Source organism: Neofelis nebulosa, chromosome 16 (assembly GCF_028018385.1).
Source record: "Neofelis nebulosa isolate mNeoNeb1 chromosome 16, mNeoNeb1.pri, whole genome shotgun sequence".
In the NCBI taxonomy this organism is placed as follows: domain Eukaryota; kingdom Metazoa; phylum Chordata; class Mammalia; order Carnivora; family Felidae; genus Neofelis; species Neofelis nebulosa.
The window spans coordinates 60,586,677-60,604,600 of NC_080797.1; the positions used below are offsets into that span (position 1 = coordinate 60,586,677).

At 39.7% G+C, this 17,924-nt stretch overlaps 1 protein-coding gene and 1 long non-coding RNA gene across 3 annotated transcripts in view; one reads left to right on the forward strand and one right to left on the reverse strand.

Annotated features, from left to right (window-relative positions):
• Positions 1-573: 573 nt before the first annotated feature.
• LOC131497936 (uncharacterized) lies at positions 574-1,930 on the reverse strand. Its single transcript, XR_009255222.1, has 2 exons — positions 1,827-1,930; positions 574-952 (listed from the first exon to the last, which is right to left on the reverse strand). It is a non-coding gene; the product is annotated as an uncharacterized LOC131497936 (long non-coding RNA).
• The window catches only part of NLK (nemo like kinase), a 165,700-nt gene continuing 148,735 nt past the window's right edge, over positions 960-17,924 (forward strand). For both annotated transcript variants that reach the window (XR_009255221.1, XM_058704680.1), the window contains exon 1: positions 960-2,455. Coding sequence is in view for 1 of the 2 variants with exons in the window: in XM_058704680.1 (XP_058560663.1) it covers positions 1,998-2,455 (458 nt within the window). In the remaining variant the exon portion in view is untranslated. The remainder of the gene's footprint in view (positions 2,456-17,924) is intronic.

The following is a 17,924-nucleotide window of genomic DNA, read 5'->3' on the forward strand; positions in this document are numbered from 1 at the left end:
TCAACCATGGAGGACCAGCCATAGGCTATGAACTATCAGTCTACTGAGTTTCTTCTGTGACTGTCTTGTTGAGTAACCTTGGACCTTGAGTTTCGTTAGTTCGACATCCCTTTTTGCTCCCCCTATTTCTTCTCCACACTTGATGACTTAAAAAGGGATAGGTTATGGCTCGTATCAAAGGACCATCTATGATTGGGACTCCGCCTTCTTCATCTCAGTCCCGCCCCCTTTCTCTAGACCACACCCCCTTTGTTTGGCCCCGCCCCCAAAGAGGTCGCCGCTGATACGACAGTGAATTCTCCACAATCCTGACCTATAGGAGATCTGAAGGGTGGGACCGAGATCAATCGTTTTTTCCATTTGTCAAATCTAGTGTCTATCTGGCCCCAGTCCCTTCCCACTTCATCTTCAAGCCAAGGATTGGTTGTTCTGTTCTTGGTCCCCGGCTCATGATTGGTTCTTTTATTCCACCCTCTCTTCCAGCTTTTGCGGGCGGGATTAGCACGCAGCTTCCTGCTCCTGCCAAAAAAATAAAAGAAGAAAAAGAAAAGAGGAGAGAGGCGAAAGAAAATGTCACGGAGATCTTTGGTTTTTAATTCGCTTTTAGTCTTGTCGGTCAGGCCAGACTCTGCCTTTTGATTGGTCTTTCTATCTGCCCATCCCGGATCGGGGGCGGGATTTCCCCAGGAGACCCACACCTTGTTGCCACTGGCCGAACAGTGCGCCTGTCTGAAGCTCCGGGCCCAGGATTGGAGGCAGACGCAGACAGGTGGGCGTGGATTGGCTAGGGCAGCCGGTCAGTGTGAGGCGGGGGCGGGGCCTCGGTGGCTGGTTGCGCGTGTCCGCCGCTGGCTCCGCTCTATCCGGCTTTGCTAGGGGAGGTGAGTCCGGCCGCGGCGGCACCGGCGGCTGAGGAGGAGGCGGCGGCTGAGGAGAAAGCGGCCGGCAGCGACTGAGGAGAAAGCGGCCGCGGGGACGGGAAGCCGGGTGGGGGGGAGGGGGGGAGACGGAGCAGCCTTGAGCCCTGCGGGGGCCGTCGCGCGGGGGGACCCACCCGCTCTCCCCCCCAACCCTCCTCAGCAGAAGCAGCCGGCGGCGGGGGCAGGAGTCAGCCCGCTTCCGACTGCACCCCGCCCGCCTCCCGGGGCTCCTATTCTTTGGCCCCGGGACCCTAACCTCATCCCGGGGCGGTTCCCTCTGTCTGGGCGTCCGAGTGCTGCCCACCTCTCTTTCATTCCTCCCTGCACCTCCTTACCTTCACTTTGCCCCGGTTCTCTTTCTCCTCTCCGTCCTGCCCTGTCGCCTGCTCTGCTCTCCCTATCCCTCCTGCCTCCTTCCCTGGCTCTTTTCTCTTCTGGAAAGTTTAGTACCCCCCTCCAATCAGGTCAGCCTGACTAGGAGTGGGGGGAGATGTAGGAAGGCCTGAGAGTTCGAGGGGGGGGGAAAGCTGGTTTCCCTGGAAATTTCCCCCCATCTTTTGAATTTGGGGTGGTTGGAATTTTTTAAAATTGTATTTTTGAGGAGGTGGTAGGTGTTTAGAAAAGGATGTGGGAATGGAAGGGGTAGATGAGTCAACCCTCTTACAAGATTCCAAGGGTGGCGTGTTTCCTGATCCTTTTCGTGCGTGGAGTTCAGGGGGTCGGGAGGTTTGGCCTTTATTCCCACATTCAAAGTTGGAACCTCCCCCCAATTAAGGATGGAGTTTTAGTACCCACTTGTGGCAGGAAACCTGGGGGGAAGGGGTCCCTTTTTCCTTTTTCTTTTCTTTTTCTTTTTTTCCTTTCTTTTCTTTTTTGGGCAATCCACACCCTTCCACACACGCTCACCCCGAAATTAAACACCAAGATCCTCTAACTTGTTTGGATTGACTGATGAAGACCTAAAGCCAGTTTCCGCTCCATGTTTTTTGAGGTGGAGTGAGTGGTTGTTCTTCATTTTTAAATGGCCAAATGACAGCTTGACCCAGTTTGCTTTCCAATCAGAGGGCATTTTTTTGAATGTCTCTTTGTGGCGCAAGAGCCAACGCAAAAATGATGGCGGCTTACAATGGCGGCACATCTGCAGCAGCAGCAGGTCACCACCACCACCATCACCACCACCTTCCACACCTCCCTCCTCCTCACCTTCACCACCACCACCACCCTCAACATCATCTTCATCCGGGGTCGGCGGCTGCTGTACACCCTGTCCAGCAGCATACCTCTTCGGCAGCTGCGGCGGCCGCAGCAGCGGCCGCAGCTGCAGCCATGTTAAACCCTGGGCAACAACAGCCATATTTCCCATCACCGGCACCGGGTCAGGCTCCTGGACCAGCTGCAGCAGCCCCAGCTCAGGTACAGGCTGCCGCAGCTGCTACAGTTAAGGCGCACCACCATCAACACTCGCATCATCCACAACAGCAGCTGGATATTGAGCCGGATAGACCTATTGGATATGGAGCCTTTGGTGTTGTCTGGTGAGTATCCACAGAAAAACACGACTTCTCGTGGTTTCTTCTCACGTTGAGGTTGGGCGAGCCATCCGCCATGGCTTCCACCATGGTGACCAGCCGCGGAGCGACTCAGCTGTAGGAAGCCACCGCCACCGGTGAAGAGGCCCAACGTGTTGGCTGTCCGAGTTTGTGCTTTTGAGTCCTGGCGCGTTTTGGTAGAACGCCCTCTGATGAGTAACACACGTTTGCCGTCTACCAGACTTTCTGTTTATACTAAGCGAGCCACCGGATGTAGGATCAATAGATGAATGTGTGAAGCGTGTATCCCGACAGACCTTGGTCATCTCTTAGGTTTGATTTAGTTTGAATCGGTTGCCTGATTGCAGCGGATGTCACCAGTGACCCCACCTTTGATTCCTTAATCTTAGTCTTGTCATTGGGTTAGACTTCGCATAACTACTTTGATGTCCCTTTTTGTCTTTTCATTCTTTGATTTGTAATCTTGATCCCCAGAAGGAAGATAGAGTTCATACTTGAACCAGTTAAGCCCTTGCTTGAGTGGTTTATTTTAAACCCTAAAGCTGCAGTTGGGAAGTATGTAGCTTTAGCTTTTTTGATAAGAATGCATTAAATATAGCATCACACATGAGTACCACAAATGAGGTCAGTAGACTGTAGCTATGCCGTGGCCCACATTCAGTGTAATGTTTTAGTGTCATTTAGTGTCATTTAGTGCCTCTTAAGTTGCTGTTATCCCTTGGTTGGTTGCCGTAGTAGGAAGTATACTTTTCAAACATAGGAAACTGCTCTACTTTTGCTAGTGCTAGGATGTTTGAAAAAGTCTGAGCGCTTCTTAGATGCAACATTCTGTCTATTTACTCTTCTTAGGAAGATTAGTAGTTTGTAATAAAATGAATTTATCGTTGTAGGCCCTGTTGCTGTCAAAACTAGAACAAACAGAATTTTTTTCTCAAGGATTAAGTATTCTGGTGTGGACAGATGAATTGATGTTTTCAGTGCGTTCAAAAATAGATGGTTGTTAATGTCTAGAAAAGCCCCCATCGCTACAGGAAAATGAACTCTTTGGAACTAGCCTGGTAAATGTCTCCTTTTGTCATTGTTTTTCACGCTATAATTGACGTGAGAATCATGTTTGCATTGTATCTGGTCATCTTTATTTATAGTTCACATTTTATAATCTAGGCTACTAAGTGATCTGTTTTTTTTAAACTAGTAGGGTCCAGTGTTTTCCCAGCTAGCTCTCCAAGGAGGTTGCTGCTGCAGTGCTCCCTTCTCCAAGGTGTATGCGATTCCTGGTGGGAAAGAGTGTAGCCAGTAATGGTGTCTCTTCAGTCGCTCTGCTCAGGGACCGGTCTGCTCCTGCCTTCTCTTTCGTATCCTGTCCCCACGGATTGCACCGTATCCTATCCCCAGGGATTGCACCGTGAACTTCCATTCCTTGCCTAACCCTTGAGGATTTCAGAGGTGTGGGACCTGGGGGGGTGGGGTGTGTGGCCCGGGACAAGGTGGTTCCTTGCTTTAAATTTTGTCATTGATTTCCTGGACTTTGTTTGGATTTTCTTAGACCTGGATGCTCTCTCTTATTTAAACGTTGTACATACAGTGTTAAGAACTAGAGATACTGAAAGGGAAGTGGATTGCAGCATTCTTGACTACATTCTAAAGACGGTTCTACATTTCTCTCAAATGGTGATGTGACTTGTAGAGTTTTCACTTCAAGTCAGGGCTAAAGGAAAAGATTTTTTTTAGGGGAGGAAGGTGAGGAACTGGGAACGCTGAAACATCTTCCATAGCAGACATTCTGGTAGAGGCTATTCTGAGTTACATATGTATGAAAAACTGAATGTTTTTGATTTGAGTCCATTCTAGATTCTGTCATTGATTGAACGCCTTCTGTCACCGACAGAGTTGGCTGCCCGTACTTGAAGAGTACCTCATTCTGTACACCATCTTCTATTGTATACCAGTTGTTTTGTGTTTGCCTTGTCTCACTACATTCGTAAGCCCCTCGAGGATATGGACTGTGCCTACCAGGGTACTTCTTTTCCTCCGCGGCACTTTGCACAGGGCCGTGGCATGTTCGCTGCTTGATTACTTGATTCCCCGGTCAGGTCCTTTCTTTAACCAAGTTTGTCTGGTTAGCTGCATTGAGTGTTTCCAATCGGTTGTTACAAGTGAAGTACAATTCAGAATGAAAAAAAGGAAGAGTTCCAGGTGTGTGTTTTAGTATGCAAATGCTTTTCTGTTTTCATATTTACATATTGATGACCTGTTGTCTGAATTGCTTATTATATTTGGAACGTAACTGCCACGTGTATGACCTGGGTAAAGTTGTTAAAACTACAGATTTGAATACCAGACCAGAGTGAATCGCACTAGTATTCTGAAACCCAAGTTAAAGATATTAGTAAGATTTTTTACTTTTTAACTAACTAGACCAGATTTTTTTTTTAATTCAAAAAATATCTAATGAACCTGAAACTGTTTTCTAAAATGATTAAAATGGGACATAAAAATATTTTCCCAGTGTTACATCATTTGATTAAAACATCATATAACTACTTGGGCATCATAAGATTCACTTAGATTCAAATATATTAAAAAAATTTTTTTTAAATGTCTATTTATTTTTGAGAGGGAGGAGCAGAGAGAGAGGGAGACACAGAGTCTGAAGCAGGTTCCAGGCTCTGAGGTGTCATCACAGAGCCCGACTTGGGGCTCAAACTCACGAACCGCGAGATCATGACCTGAGCCAAAGTCGGACGCTTAACTGTGAGCCACCCAGGTGCCTCTCTAATATATTTAACGCATTTTGCAAGTATTTTTCTTCTGGCATCCCACACAAAAGGACACTGTATCTGCTCTCATATCTTTTTCTGAACATGCACCCCAAATTACTGACTGATGTCTGAAAACATTGCATGTAATTTTGAACAATATTGTTTCTCCTGTATGTAGACACACACAGCAAGATATTTGTGGAAGTGGTATAGCATTTTACCAGTCAGATTTATAACTGAACAGTTTAGTCTACCAGCCTTGATTTATCTCTGAACTGAATTTAACTAGTGGAATAACTTATCAGTATTGGACAGTTGTGTAAAAGTAGTGAATTACCTATTTGCTTGCTGGTAAAGATGGTGCTTTGACAGTTCAATTAAGGTTTCATTAACGACTGTCTGCTGTGTTTTATCTCAAAGTAAGGGTTCCAGTTTCCGTGGTAATATGGTCATGGGGTAGCCTGAGATACATTCATTCTAATGATAGAATGTTGTTCATGGGTCATCAAAGCATCATATATAATTTGACCTTCTTTATCACATGTCAAGGCTCCAAATGTCCATTTGGACATTTTCATAATGTAAAACTGAAACACAAAATAACCCACAAACGGAAACCTCAGTCATTTGGTGAGGATAATGTTAATATCTATTTGTTGGTAGTTCACATTTGCCAGAGGAAAGTGAATATGCAGTGCTTAAAATTGTGACAACCTCGGGACAAAGTATTACAGCATAAAGCTTCAGGGGCTTATGAAGTGCATGTTTTTGAGAGTTGGAGGAAGTTGACCACATGAGGGAAGTTTGAAGACTGCTACACCCAGGCAGTTTGACATTGACAACCAGAAATATTGATTGACTTAATGGCACATAGTGCCATCTTGATAATGAGTCTGGGAAAAGCTTCTACGTAGAATATTAGTAGTGTTTTGGTTTTTAACTTATGTGATTAATTGAAAGATCAAATACCTTGGGATTCATTTGGTCTGTTGCCTTTGTACTTCCAAGTAAAGTTGGAGAAATTTGAATTTTATTATTCTAATTCTTTCAGCGGGTTACTTTTATGTAAGTCTTTCAAAACTTAAGCATCACTGTAGTGATACTTAGTTACTTACCAGCTGTGTCTCTTAAGTTGTTTAACCTCTCTATTCCTCATTATAAAATGAGGATAATAATAGCACCTCTCCAAGGAGGATCAGTAAAAATATGGTAATCTTTGTAAACCAATGATTACACTGTCTAGCATACAGTAAGCACTCAATAAAGGCTGTTTTTGTAGTTATTGTTGGTAGAAAAAACTGTTGTGTTAACGTATGCAGAAGTGGCTTCATATATGGCCAGGTTTATCAAGTGAAATCACAACGTGCAGACTATTTTTGGAGGCATGACTTCAGATACCATAAAGTGTCCCCTTAGTTGTGCTATATGCTATATATGTGCTATTAATAATTTAAAACAAACACATTAAAATATATATAAAATACATGTTTGTGTGGACTTGGTAGGTGTTCTAGTCAGTTCATCTGCACTGTTTTAGAAAGTGTTCTGGAGTTACATTGTGGGAAGGAAATTAATTTTTTCTTCTCAGAATGTAACAAATGAAGGACATCCTTATCGTCAAAGTTCAGCTTTAGTGGAAGCTCATTTTACTTGTGTTTGGATGAAAGAGTGTGAATTGCTAAAGAAGATCCTAGTGAGGTGGGGGAAATATGTGCGATTTAATGAAAAATTATTCAGTGTAAATCCTCATGCATGGCAGATACTGTCTAGCTTGCTCATCTTGTGAAAATTAGAGGTACCATTTTTTTTCTGATGTTTTCCGTGGTACTTTTTTACTCCTCAAACAGCCAACTTGAATTTAGAAAAATGGGGAATGCTTTGGGATATGTTTGGGGAAAATCCTGGAGTTATGTGCATCGGAAAGAGCATACTGAAGTGTATTGTGTTATTAACTGTGTTTTACAGGTTAAGAATTTGTAGTATTGAGAAGTTTTTCTAACAGCCAGGATTAACTGCCACAGCTGGATTCTTTGGGGTGGGGGTGGGGGGGCGCTGCTTTGTGAAAAGAGCTTTGAAGAAGCAGTGCCTGCACCATAAAAAGGAAACGGTTGCTCTTCTAGACATAACAAAGCATCCGTGTGAAACTAGAAATGTGGAAATCTATATTGTTAATTTTAACTACAAACGAACTTACTTTTAGAAACTGCAGGTTCATGGTCATAAAGTAGAGAAAGCAAAGAGAGAGAATAAAAGTAATACAGTCTAATGATACTGAACTGGTTTCTTGGTGATACAAACTCCATGGCATTGTAACATTGGAAGTCATTTTGTGGTTAGACTCCTGACAAGATTTTTCCAAATTATATTCAAAAACCAAAAATAAAACAAAACCACAACACAACAAAAGAACTCATTTGTTTTATTCACAACACAACAAAAGAAACTCGTTTTATTCTTGGGCAGAAATTTTATGTTACAGCATTGATTATTAGCTTAGAAGGAAAGAAGATAAAGATATTTTATTAAGAAAAAAACATTTCAGAAAGAATTGCCTTTTCAAACTAGCTAAAACGGCAATATCCCTCAAACTCACATGCAACTTTTTTAGCCATCACTCAGTACCACTGGTGCATGTCCTGGAAAAGAAATGGGGGTAGATAAAGTTACTCTTCATATGCTTGCTAGAAGAAGAATATTTGCAAAATGTATTAACCGAATATATGTTTGAATCTAAGTTCTGGGGTTCCTGGAGCTTTACCCTCAAAGCATGGACAATTGTAGAAATGTTCCATGATATAAAAGGCTGTCCTCTAATGGAGTTCTGGAATATTTCATTATCTTCACAACTTGGAGTGTGAGAGTTTTCCCTGATTTCTGTATTGTAGAATTGAGTGACTATTCTTGGCGGTTTTTATTAGATTTGCTGATGTCCTACCAGTTCAAGAATCCATTGTTTACATAATGTATGTTTCTTTATTATGCCGATCTGATTTCTTTGATGGAAATTGTCAAAGCCAAAGAAACTTTTCCATTTGTCATCCAACCAAATGGAAAGAAGTCACTGGGTAGAAGCTCTTTCATTATAAAGTTGTTTTGGGGTTTTACTTAAAAAAAAAAAAAAAGTTTATTTGTTTATTTTGAGAGGGAGAGAGAGAGAAAGAGAATCTGAAGTCAGGCTCCACGGTGTCATGGCAGAGCCCGACACAGGGCTTCATCCCACCAATCATGAGATTATGACCTGAGCTAAAATCAAGAGTCCGATGCCCAACCTACTGAGCCACCCAGTTGCCCCTCGGTTTTACTTTTGATTCCCTGTGCATCCACAGTAGTCCAGTGAATTATTTGTTGATTGGGTCATCTAATGCAGATCAACAATGATTTCCTAACTAATACAGTTTGTCAGTTTGATCCAATTGTTGCTTAGGGGTAATACAGAGAGTGCCTGAGGCAACAGTTGTGATACTGTCAATAAGCATGTGACACATCATCATAGACTTAGTTGGTAGTTCTAAGGTACCTAGCCAGAAGACATTAGAAAAAATTTTAGCACTCTGGCATTATGAAAAGGAAACTAAGGAAACGATATTGAGTTGCACCTTAACAGTTAATTACAATGGTGTGAGTAGAGGGAGTGTGTACAGTGATGTCTGTCATTGATTATGATTGGCAGTCTTTATCTAAACCTAGTTTCATATCGGTGTTTTGAATTAGTTTGACTAATTGAATTATATCTACTATCAGAAGGTTTTGACATTGTTGGAACTCACTAGTCAGTGTGTTTTTTATTGTCAAGCTGCTGCAGTGGACCAGAACTATTGTAGGTAATAATGAGGATATTTAATTCTACAAACAATTTTGCAAACCGTCAAGCTTCTGCTGTTATCTGTCCTGTGCTTGTACTGGGATACAGAGATGTTTAAGTCATGATACTGCCCTGAAGGAGCTTACAGTTAAGTAAACAGTGTGCAAAATAATATATCCCTGCTTTCAGGGAGTCTTGATGGAGAGTTGAAACTAAATTTGAAATCATTAAATAAAAACATAAAGATGTATTTTCACTTGTTCTCACAGTAATATTTATTGGTTATTGACTATTTCCCAGGCCCTGTGCTGGATGTTAGGGATTTAAAGATTATGATCTAGTGGGGGAGAGAGACTTGTAAATGGATGATTATAATTCATTGCCATCAATGCAGCAATAGAGATATTCCCTGCATATTATGGGAACATAGAGGAGGGATTTCTCTGGAAGGCATGAATGCTTTCTACAAGAGGTAATACCTCCACTGCGTCTTAAGAATAAGAGTCAGCTAATGATGAAGGGCATTCTAGATAGTTGGGCTTATATGCAGGAGACCGTAGGGCTGGAGTTGCTGAAATATAAAGTGTAGTGGGGAGGTGGGAGGTGATAGGGTGGAGGGAGACAAAGTAGAGCTAGACCCTAAAATTGGAGTGTTCTGCTGAAGAGATCCCACTGGTACTGGGAGAGGGGCAAAATCTTACTCTTTTTATGAGTAAAGCACATATATAAATATATAGCTTATCTATAGTATTAAAATTTCATGAGGAGTCTCAGGGAAAAATGTCTGAAAAGGCTCCTTTGGGGCGGGTAATGAAATAAAGTTGAAACACTGGGAATGGCAACTGTGGAAAGTTTTTAAGAGAGAGACTTGTTCAGATATTTATATCTATGTATATAAAAGAGTGGAGATAGCTGAGGCCTGAGCCTTGGGGAATGTTCTCAGTTGTAGGTGGAAGAAATTATTGGAGGCAAAACTAAAGGGCAGTCAGATAGGAAAATGTGTTCATAGTGATTGACTACTTGTGCATGGCAGAAGATTGTTAGGAACATGGGAGTGATGATCTTTGGTGCAGATAAAAAAGTCAAAGAAAACGAGGGTGGAGAAAAGGCTATTGAATTTAGCAGGTAGAACACACACATTTGAAAATGTGTGTGTGTTTTTTTTTCTCTCTCATGTATACATGAAATGTATATATTTGATTCTAAAGAATGTCTTAAATATTAGCAGCACTTTGTTTTATCTTTAATAAAATTCTCCCAAATCCCAAGTTTTTATTTCTAGTTTAGTAAACCATAGAACTTGATGTTTATCATGTTCAAGGTGCCATTTCCTCGGGAAGAATTTTTTTAATGAGAGGGTAACAGAGTACTCAACTAAACTTGTTAGGAGACAAGATACTGGTCCTGCCTTGCTACCAACAACCCTATGACCTTGAAGTTATTTAAATTTTCTGGGTCTTTGGTTCCTCATTTATAAAATCCTGTGTTTCCTAAGTTTCTCCAATACAATTGTGTCAACGTTTATAAAGCATCATGGCTTTGTTTTTGGGAAAATCCAACCTGCTAGTGACCATATGACAACTTTTTTCAGGAGTACAGATGTTGGATAGCTTCTAAAATTGTTTAAAGGAAGAATGAGATAAATGTAAGCCTATTCCCATGTGGTAACTTTCATGGAGTTTTCAAATTTAAAATTTCAGATTTTAAATGTGCAGCTGTTCAAGAGATTTATTTTCTTTCATTGACATTGGTAAGGATTGTACATATTTAGTTATGAAGAGCCTACCTATTTGCAAATGGGCAATCGATTCCTTCCTGAATGTAAATTTGATACTGTTTTTCTGGTAATACTTTACCTTTTACTGTTTTAGATTTTCTTGCTTTCCTAAATATTTGGAGTGATTTTTAAAATTTTAAATAAAATCTAATATTAAATATTTTGTCTTTTTGTGTGTGTGTGAGTAATCAGGTAAAATGATTTGGAGGTCAGTGCTTACATTAGCAAGTTGGTTTACAATGTTTTGTTTTTAGGAATCTCTTTTTAAATTCTGAATTTGGCTAGGGAATTTACTAGTTTGCAGATTAACCTCCCACAAAATGAGCTGTGTCACAGCTTTAAGGCCCTAGCCGTCTAGGGCAATTTACAATGCCCAGAGATAGAGCAGGAGCGTGCCTTCCTAAAGCTCTTCCACAATAGGAAGGGAGCATTTTCAGAGCCCTCAACAAACCAGCAGCACTATCCAGTAGATATATAATTTAAGCCACATATGTGATTTTAATGTTCTAGTGACCATATTAAAAAATGTGAAAAGAAACAGGTGAAATTAGTTTTAGTAATATATTTTTATTCCATGTATCCAAAGTATTGTAATTTCAACATGTTATTACTATAAAAATTATTAATTAGGTATTTTACATTCCCACCCCCACCCCACCCCCACCCCACCCCCCCCCCCGCCAAAGTGTACTGGCTACCTTATTGACCACAGTTTTAGAGTCTCTTTGGCCTTTATTGTTGTATACTGATTTCTGAACCAATCGTCGTCTGTAGAGATAGGATTACTTTTGGAGCAATCAGGTCCACTCTGGACCTGGAGATGGAGTCAGTTATAAATGGGAGTGATGAATTCCAGCAATGGATGCTGGGAAGGCAGTCATTAATTACCAAGAATGCATTCATCTAACTTATATCAGACTCAGAAGATCTTGACTAGGTGCGTTCATAGAACAAAGTGGAATAATGTTCTCCATAGAGAAGTTGTCCTAACTGCCCTGAATTATTGGGAATATTTTCCTTTTCTTTTCTGAACCCTTGTTTGCCTAAGGTAGCAGAAAGGTAAAATTGGTACCTGATCCTTGCCATGTTTGCTTTCCTTCCCGGTTAGATCAGATATCCCCCATTGATTTCTTTCCTCTCTCAGTGTTGTGGTTTTGTTATCTAGATAAAGTTCTCAAGTCTTGTTTTCTATTTAAATAGTATAAGGCTCAGTAGTGTCAGGCAGCAAACACCTAACAGGGGAATGGACAACACAGAAACTTTTTGTTTATCCTTTCCTTGACCTAAAATTCCTGCTCTGAGCTACAGAGAAAAGGTGAAGAGAGACATTTGAACAAATAGATAAAATTAGTCATTTGACCCAGATTGCAGCTATTTTTTTTTTTCTGTTTGCATGGATAAAAACCATCCTCCAATTTACATAAGCAGGTGATTTTTCTTACATGCTAATTTTCTTAATGTACCATGGCAGAGAGCTGTAGATTTGCAAATTGTGTAAGTAAATTGAAGTAAACCAGGTGACTTTATTTCACTTTATTATCTTACCAGTACAGAAGTACCCAAAGGGTGCAATTATCGGGTGATTATCTCATTGCACATCTAAGTTAACAGGCAGCCTGGTGCAAAGTTTTTTTTTCCCCCCTTTCTTCTCCACTTCCCTCTCATTTTAGTTTTTTAAAATAGGAAAATATTGATTTCTGTATTTACCTTGACAGGGCTAAAAATTTAATAATACAGATGTGGGGAAAATTGAGCTTTATTCAGAGTAATCCAGAAGCCATAAAAATTGGCAAGTAATGTGGATACTGTGCAGAAAAAGGGACACATATATACTTGGTTTGGGTTTGAATCGCCTGAGAGAATTAGATGAGAACCTTCAACCATGTTTAATTGGTTGGCCTCTTCTGTTTTCCTTTTCCCAGGTTCTGCATGTTACAGTAATTGGGTTATTGTGAAGTTAACTGGGTGTGTATCAAAGCCAGTGTTCAAAATATTGATGTGTATTCTCTTAAAAATCAAAATAACTAATTACAAGTGTTTTAAAATAACATTTCAATATGTTAGAAATTTTAGAAAGGTACAACAGTTAGTTTTAGGGGCTCTTTTCCCAGAAGATTCCTGAGGACAAGTAATGTCAATCAATAAAGCACCTTCCTGGTATTAAAAGGGTATTTCCAAATAACAAATTCCAATATTAATCTTAGCAATTAATGCTTTTTAATTCCTCAGATGTGACAGTATTATTTACCTAGTGATATGTATGGAGATTAAATTATACTCCTTGTAGCTTTGAAGTAATGATTTTGAAATGAATCATAATTTTAAGCTAGCAAATTAAAAGTGTGGCCAGTCTTTTTATCCCAGTGCTTCCATATTCTTCCTTTTCGGTTTACAGAAAAGTAGTCCAGAAGAACTTTGAGAACAAAAGCAGTTAAAGAATGAGCAGAGGAGGACAGGATTTAAGTACAAAGGGACTGTTGGGTTGGTAGTTAAGAGCCAGTGCTATGATTACAGTCTGGATTTAAATCTTGACTCTGCCCTCTTCCTAGCTGTGGGCTAATTATTTAACCTCTGAGTGCCTCTTGGTCATAGTGTGTAAAATGGGGATAGTAATAGTATATGTATTTCATAGGGGTTGTTCTATAGATTAAGTGAATCAAGGTATATGTAGTCATAGAACTGTGCTTGGCCCTATGTAAATATTGACTATCATTATTATTATTATTACCAGTTTGAGTGAAAAAATAGAGCCCCTTCTGAAAGCTTATTAATTTAGGGCAAATAACTAACAGCTTTTGTCGGGCTGTTGATAGGTCTTAGGTGTGTGACTACTGCAGAAATTTTTTTTTTTTTCTGATTAGCTCCAACAGTTTTTGAAAAATTCATTCAAGTTGTAGAATGCCTTCCAAATGTAAAATTTTCTTTAGCACATAAAAGGAAGGTTTTTCCTTTCTCTTCCCCCCCCCTTCTCTTTAACTTCCTCTTCCCACCCCATTATCAAAGTAATATGTTTATTATAGGAAACTTGAAAAATAACCTACAACTCAGATAGCCACTGACAGCATTTGGTGTATTTTTTCCCCCAACTATTTACCTGGAATGCGTGTGTTTGTAATATTATGAGTTGGAATCATGATTGCATTGGGTATTTACAATTTTGTATCCCGTTTGTTTCACTAACATTACAAAGATTTTGGCCTTGGGGGGGGGGTGGTAGGACTAATTTTTTCATTCTCACAATCCTAGAGCTCTATCTTGAAAGGAACTAGACAGTTGGAGGATACTTTAGAATGCATCTAGAGTAACTGCCTCATTTTATAAACGGGAAAATTGAGACCCAGGGAAGCTAAAGCTAAGAGATTTGTTCAAGGTCACACAGCTAGTTAGAGGCTGAGCCAGAACCTTTGCTCTTTTGCTGCTTTACCAGTAATACCTGTTCACCTTAATGCCCATTGAAACTGGAGGAAGTGTTCTTGTAAAAGCAAAACAAAACAAATAAAAAACAAAAACTCTGTGAATGAAACCAAGAACAGTGCTTCTGAAAAAAAATAGAGTACTCCATTGGTTGCTTTTTGTGTGCCAGTGACTCTAAGGTTTCTGGTAAAAGTTTAATGTCATGAGCCACAAGCCTTTTGGTGGAAAACAACTCGATCTTTTCATGATAGATGTAATTATGTTGTATATTTGCCTTGAGAATATCATGTCCCCCTCTTTTATTTTTTGAAAAATTTTAAACCTCGGGGAATTGGAAAGAATTGTATAATGATATATACCCATAAACCATTCTTCTAGATTAACATTTTGTGACTTTTGCTTTATCTAGTTGGAGGCTATTTCTACAGAATTTGCTGAGATTGGGTTTTGATTAAATTTAGACTTACAGTGTTAAGAAATTTATGGTCACTGCATCAAGTTGCTTGCTGCTCCATGTATTAAGTTTTGTAAGCTCTCCCAGCTAGAGAAGGAACTGGAGGTTTTCAAGCTTGTGACTTTTGGAATGCTATTTATTCTCCTAATACTTAAAAGAAAATTCAGTGTGAATCAAATGTGTAGCTGAAACATATACCAGTCAAAACTAGGCTTCAGGCAGGATAGAAATATTCCATTCTGCAAAGTTTTTCTTTTTTTGTGATATTTATCTCAGTTTGGGAGTAAAGGGACATTTTCACAATAACCTAATCTCTGGTTTCACAATTTTGTGACAGAGGACGTGATTGAGGATATTACATTGTTGAAGCTAAAATTTAAGTTGCTGTAGTTTTTTTTTCCTAAGTAAATTACCCTGATAGTCACATGAGCTGATGATGCTGTGATTTGTGTCACCCAATTCACTGCTCTGTATTTTTCAGTAGCAAATAATTCCTTTGTTAAACTCATTTTCAGTAAATGAGCCATTGTTTCCCAAAGGGTAATGATTATTTCTATATATAGCGCAAATCCCTAAGAAATAGATTTTAAAGTCTAAGATATTAGTGATTGGAAATGGTTAAAATTCTTGCTCTGTGTATATCAAGGCACAACTGTGTCTATGAATAGGGCAGCTGCTGTGTTTGCTCCCTCGGCTACAATATAAGATATTATGCTTACTAGAAACCAAGTGACAAGTCTTTAAAAGTGAAGTCTTTCGGTTTATGTGCAAAAAGGGGTTATTTTATTGAGTCTACCCAGTATTACATAGTTTCATAACGTAAACACCTAGAATGAAGTAGCTGGAGTTTTAAATCTAAATGGCTTGTGACAGGTAAGGAAATATATAGGCAGCAGATATTGGTTTACTTGGTACAGTTGATGTCAGTATCTGCAAATAAGTCATTGACTTCTTAAAGTACCTCAGCAGTAAAGACATTTAAAATAGGGACACTGTGATGTTTAACTGGTGTAGATGCTAAAGATCTGGTTATCAGCATGTATCAGCTTCTCTCTGTAGGTGGAAAAACTTTAAATAACTAGTTTTTAGCCCTTGATTTTTTTTTTCCTCTTAAAGTAGATGCTTGTTTCTTAGAAGACAAATCAAAATCATCTGTTTCTGTCTCGCTTCCCCTCTCGATGCTAATAAAAGCAAATGCTTATAAGCACTCTCTGACACATTTTCTACCCACTGATACACTGAAAATAATGAGTTTCGAAGGCTGGGGCCATGTCTCATTTGTATCTGCAGAGCGGAATATGGTCATGGGTGGGTACTTACTGTTCTTTGTTACATTGAAAGTTGCTAATGCTAAGTTTGATGGGATGGTGACTGTCACAAAGAAGAGTATCACTGACCCTTTTGCCATTATGTACAGCCCTACTTCCTCATGCAACACAGGAATTTTGATGAGGGAACACTTAGAGTGGCATTCAGACTACCCCTTGATGGTGATTTTGTTTTTTGTGGTGTTTGGATTTCTTTTTTTAAGAGTAAAGAGCCCTAATCTAAAAATAATATACGGTAACCAACTATCCCTCAAATAGTCCTTGTTTTGCTGCTGCTTTCTATAATCTACTTTTAAGTTAAGAATGCTTTTGAATTGTTTAGGTAAAATACATTCTCAGTACAGAACTGTGACCTCATGTTAGAAAAATAGAAACTATGTCTAAAGTCTCATCTCTTACATCAAAATACCAAAGCCCTCTGCGATGCTGGGGAAAAAAAAAAATGCATGCAGAAAAAAAAAATACAGGCAATTCTAAGCTCTACATTCTGTTCTATAAACTTATGAATAAGTGACAGATTAGTATGTACGAGCCATCCTTTTTAAAATTAGTGAGAGGGGTGCCTGCATGGTTAAGTTGGTTAAGTGGCCCACTCTAGATTTCAGCACAGGTCCTGATCTCATGGTTGTGCGATAAGACCCCAGTTGGGCTCTGGGCTGTGCCGTGAAGCCTGCTTGAGATTCTCTCTCCCTCTGTGCCCTTCTTCCACGTGTGTGGGTGCGTGTTCTCTCTCTCTCTCTCTCTCTCTCTCTCAAAATAAACTTAAAAAAATAAAATTAGTGAGAAAGAATGGCTTATTTCAGTGGTGTGCTGGTATATGTTTCACAGGGTCTCTAGAAAATAAAATGGCCCTGGTTTGTAGGGGCTGCCCAGTTCCTGTGGTGTAAATACTCCTATAATGGCCAGTTTCAAGCAACCAATGTGAAGTCATCAACGCTTGAATTGGAAAAAGAAATATAGTAGCACACCATTATAAAGTATTTTTACCCTACAGATAAAGTAGATGTTAATCTTACAAGCATAAGTCATTTAAAATAATTAGGAAGCAATGATTTCTGAGTATTTATTACCTTTCTTTTAGTAATGATTTATTTCATTCTAAGTTTGTATAATTTAACTTTTAATAATGCCTGTGTTTCACAGTCAGCTTGCAAAATGCCAGAAAATGTAATAATCTCTCAGGAGCCAGTATGAACCAGCTCTAGCACACCACTGGTTTATTAAATCTTTGTTGGGATGTTTAACTAGTGGTGGGGAGGGATGAAGTTGGGTCTGTATTCATCATGTACAAAAAGTCCCAAGTGGATTAAAGGTTTAAATGTAAAAAAAAAGAAAGCCAAAAAAAAAAAGAAAATATGGATAACTATTTTTATCATCTTGGAGGGAAAGACTTATTACTTTGATGTCAAAGCAAGAAAAATATCAGATTTGTTTGTGTAGATATTTAAGATGTGTGTTTGGTAAAATACAACATAGAAAAGCCTAAAAGAAAAAAATACACAAGCCAGGGGAGAAATGGAGAAATATTGGCAACACGTATGAAAGACAAAAGTTAGTATCTTTTAAAAAAATTGTTTTTTAATGTTTATTTATTTAAAAAAAAATTTTTTTTTAACGTTTATTTATTTTTGAGACAGAGAGAGACAGAGCATGAACGGGGGAGGGTCAGAGAGAGGGAGACGCAGAATCTGAAGCGGGCTCCAGGCTTTGAGCTGTCAGCACAGAGCCCGATGCGGGGCTCGAACCCATGAACCGTGAGATCATGACCTGAGCCGAAGTCGGACGCTCAATCGACTGAGCCACCCAGGTGCCCCTAAAAGTTAGTGTCTTTAATACTTAAACAGCTCTTAAAATCTTGGGGCACCTGGGTGGCCCAGTCGGTTAAGTGTCCAACTTCGGCTCAGGTCATGATCTTAC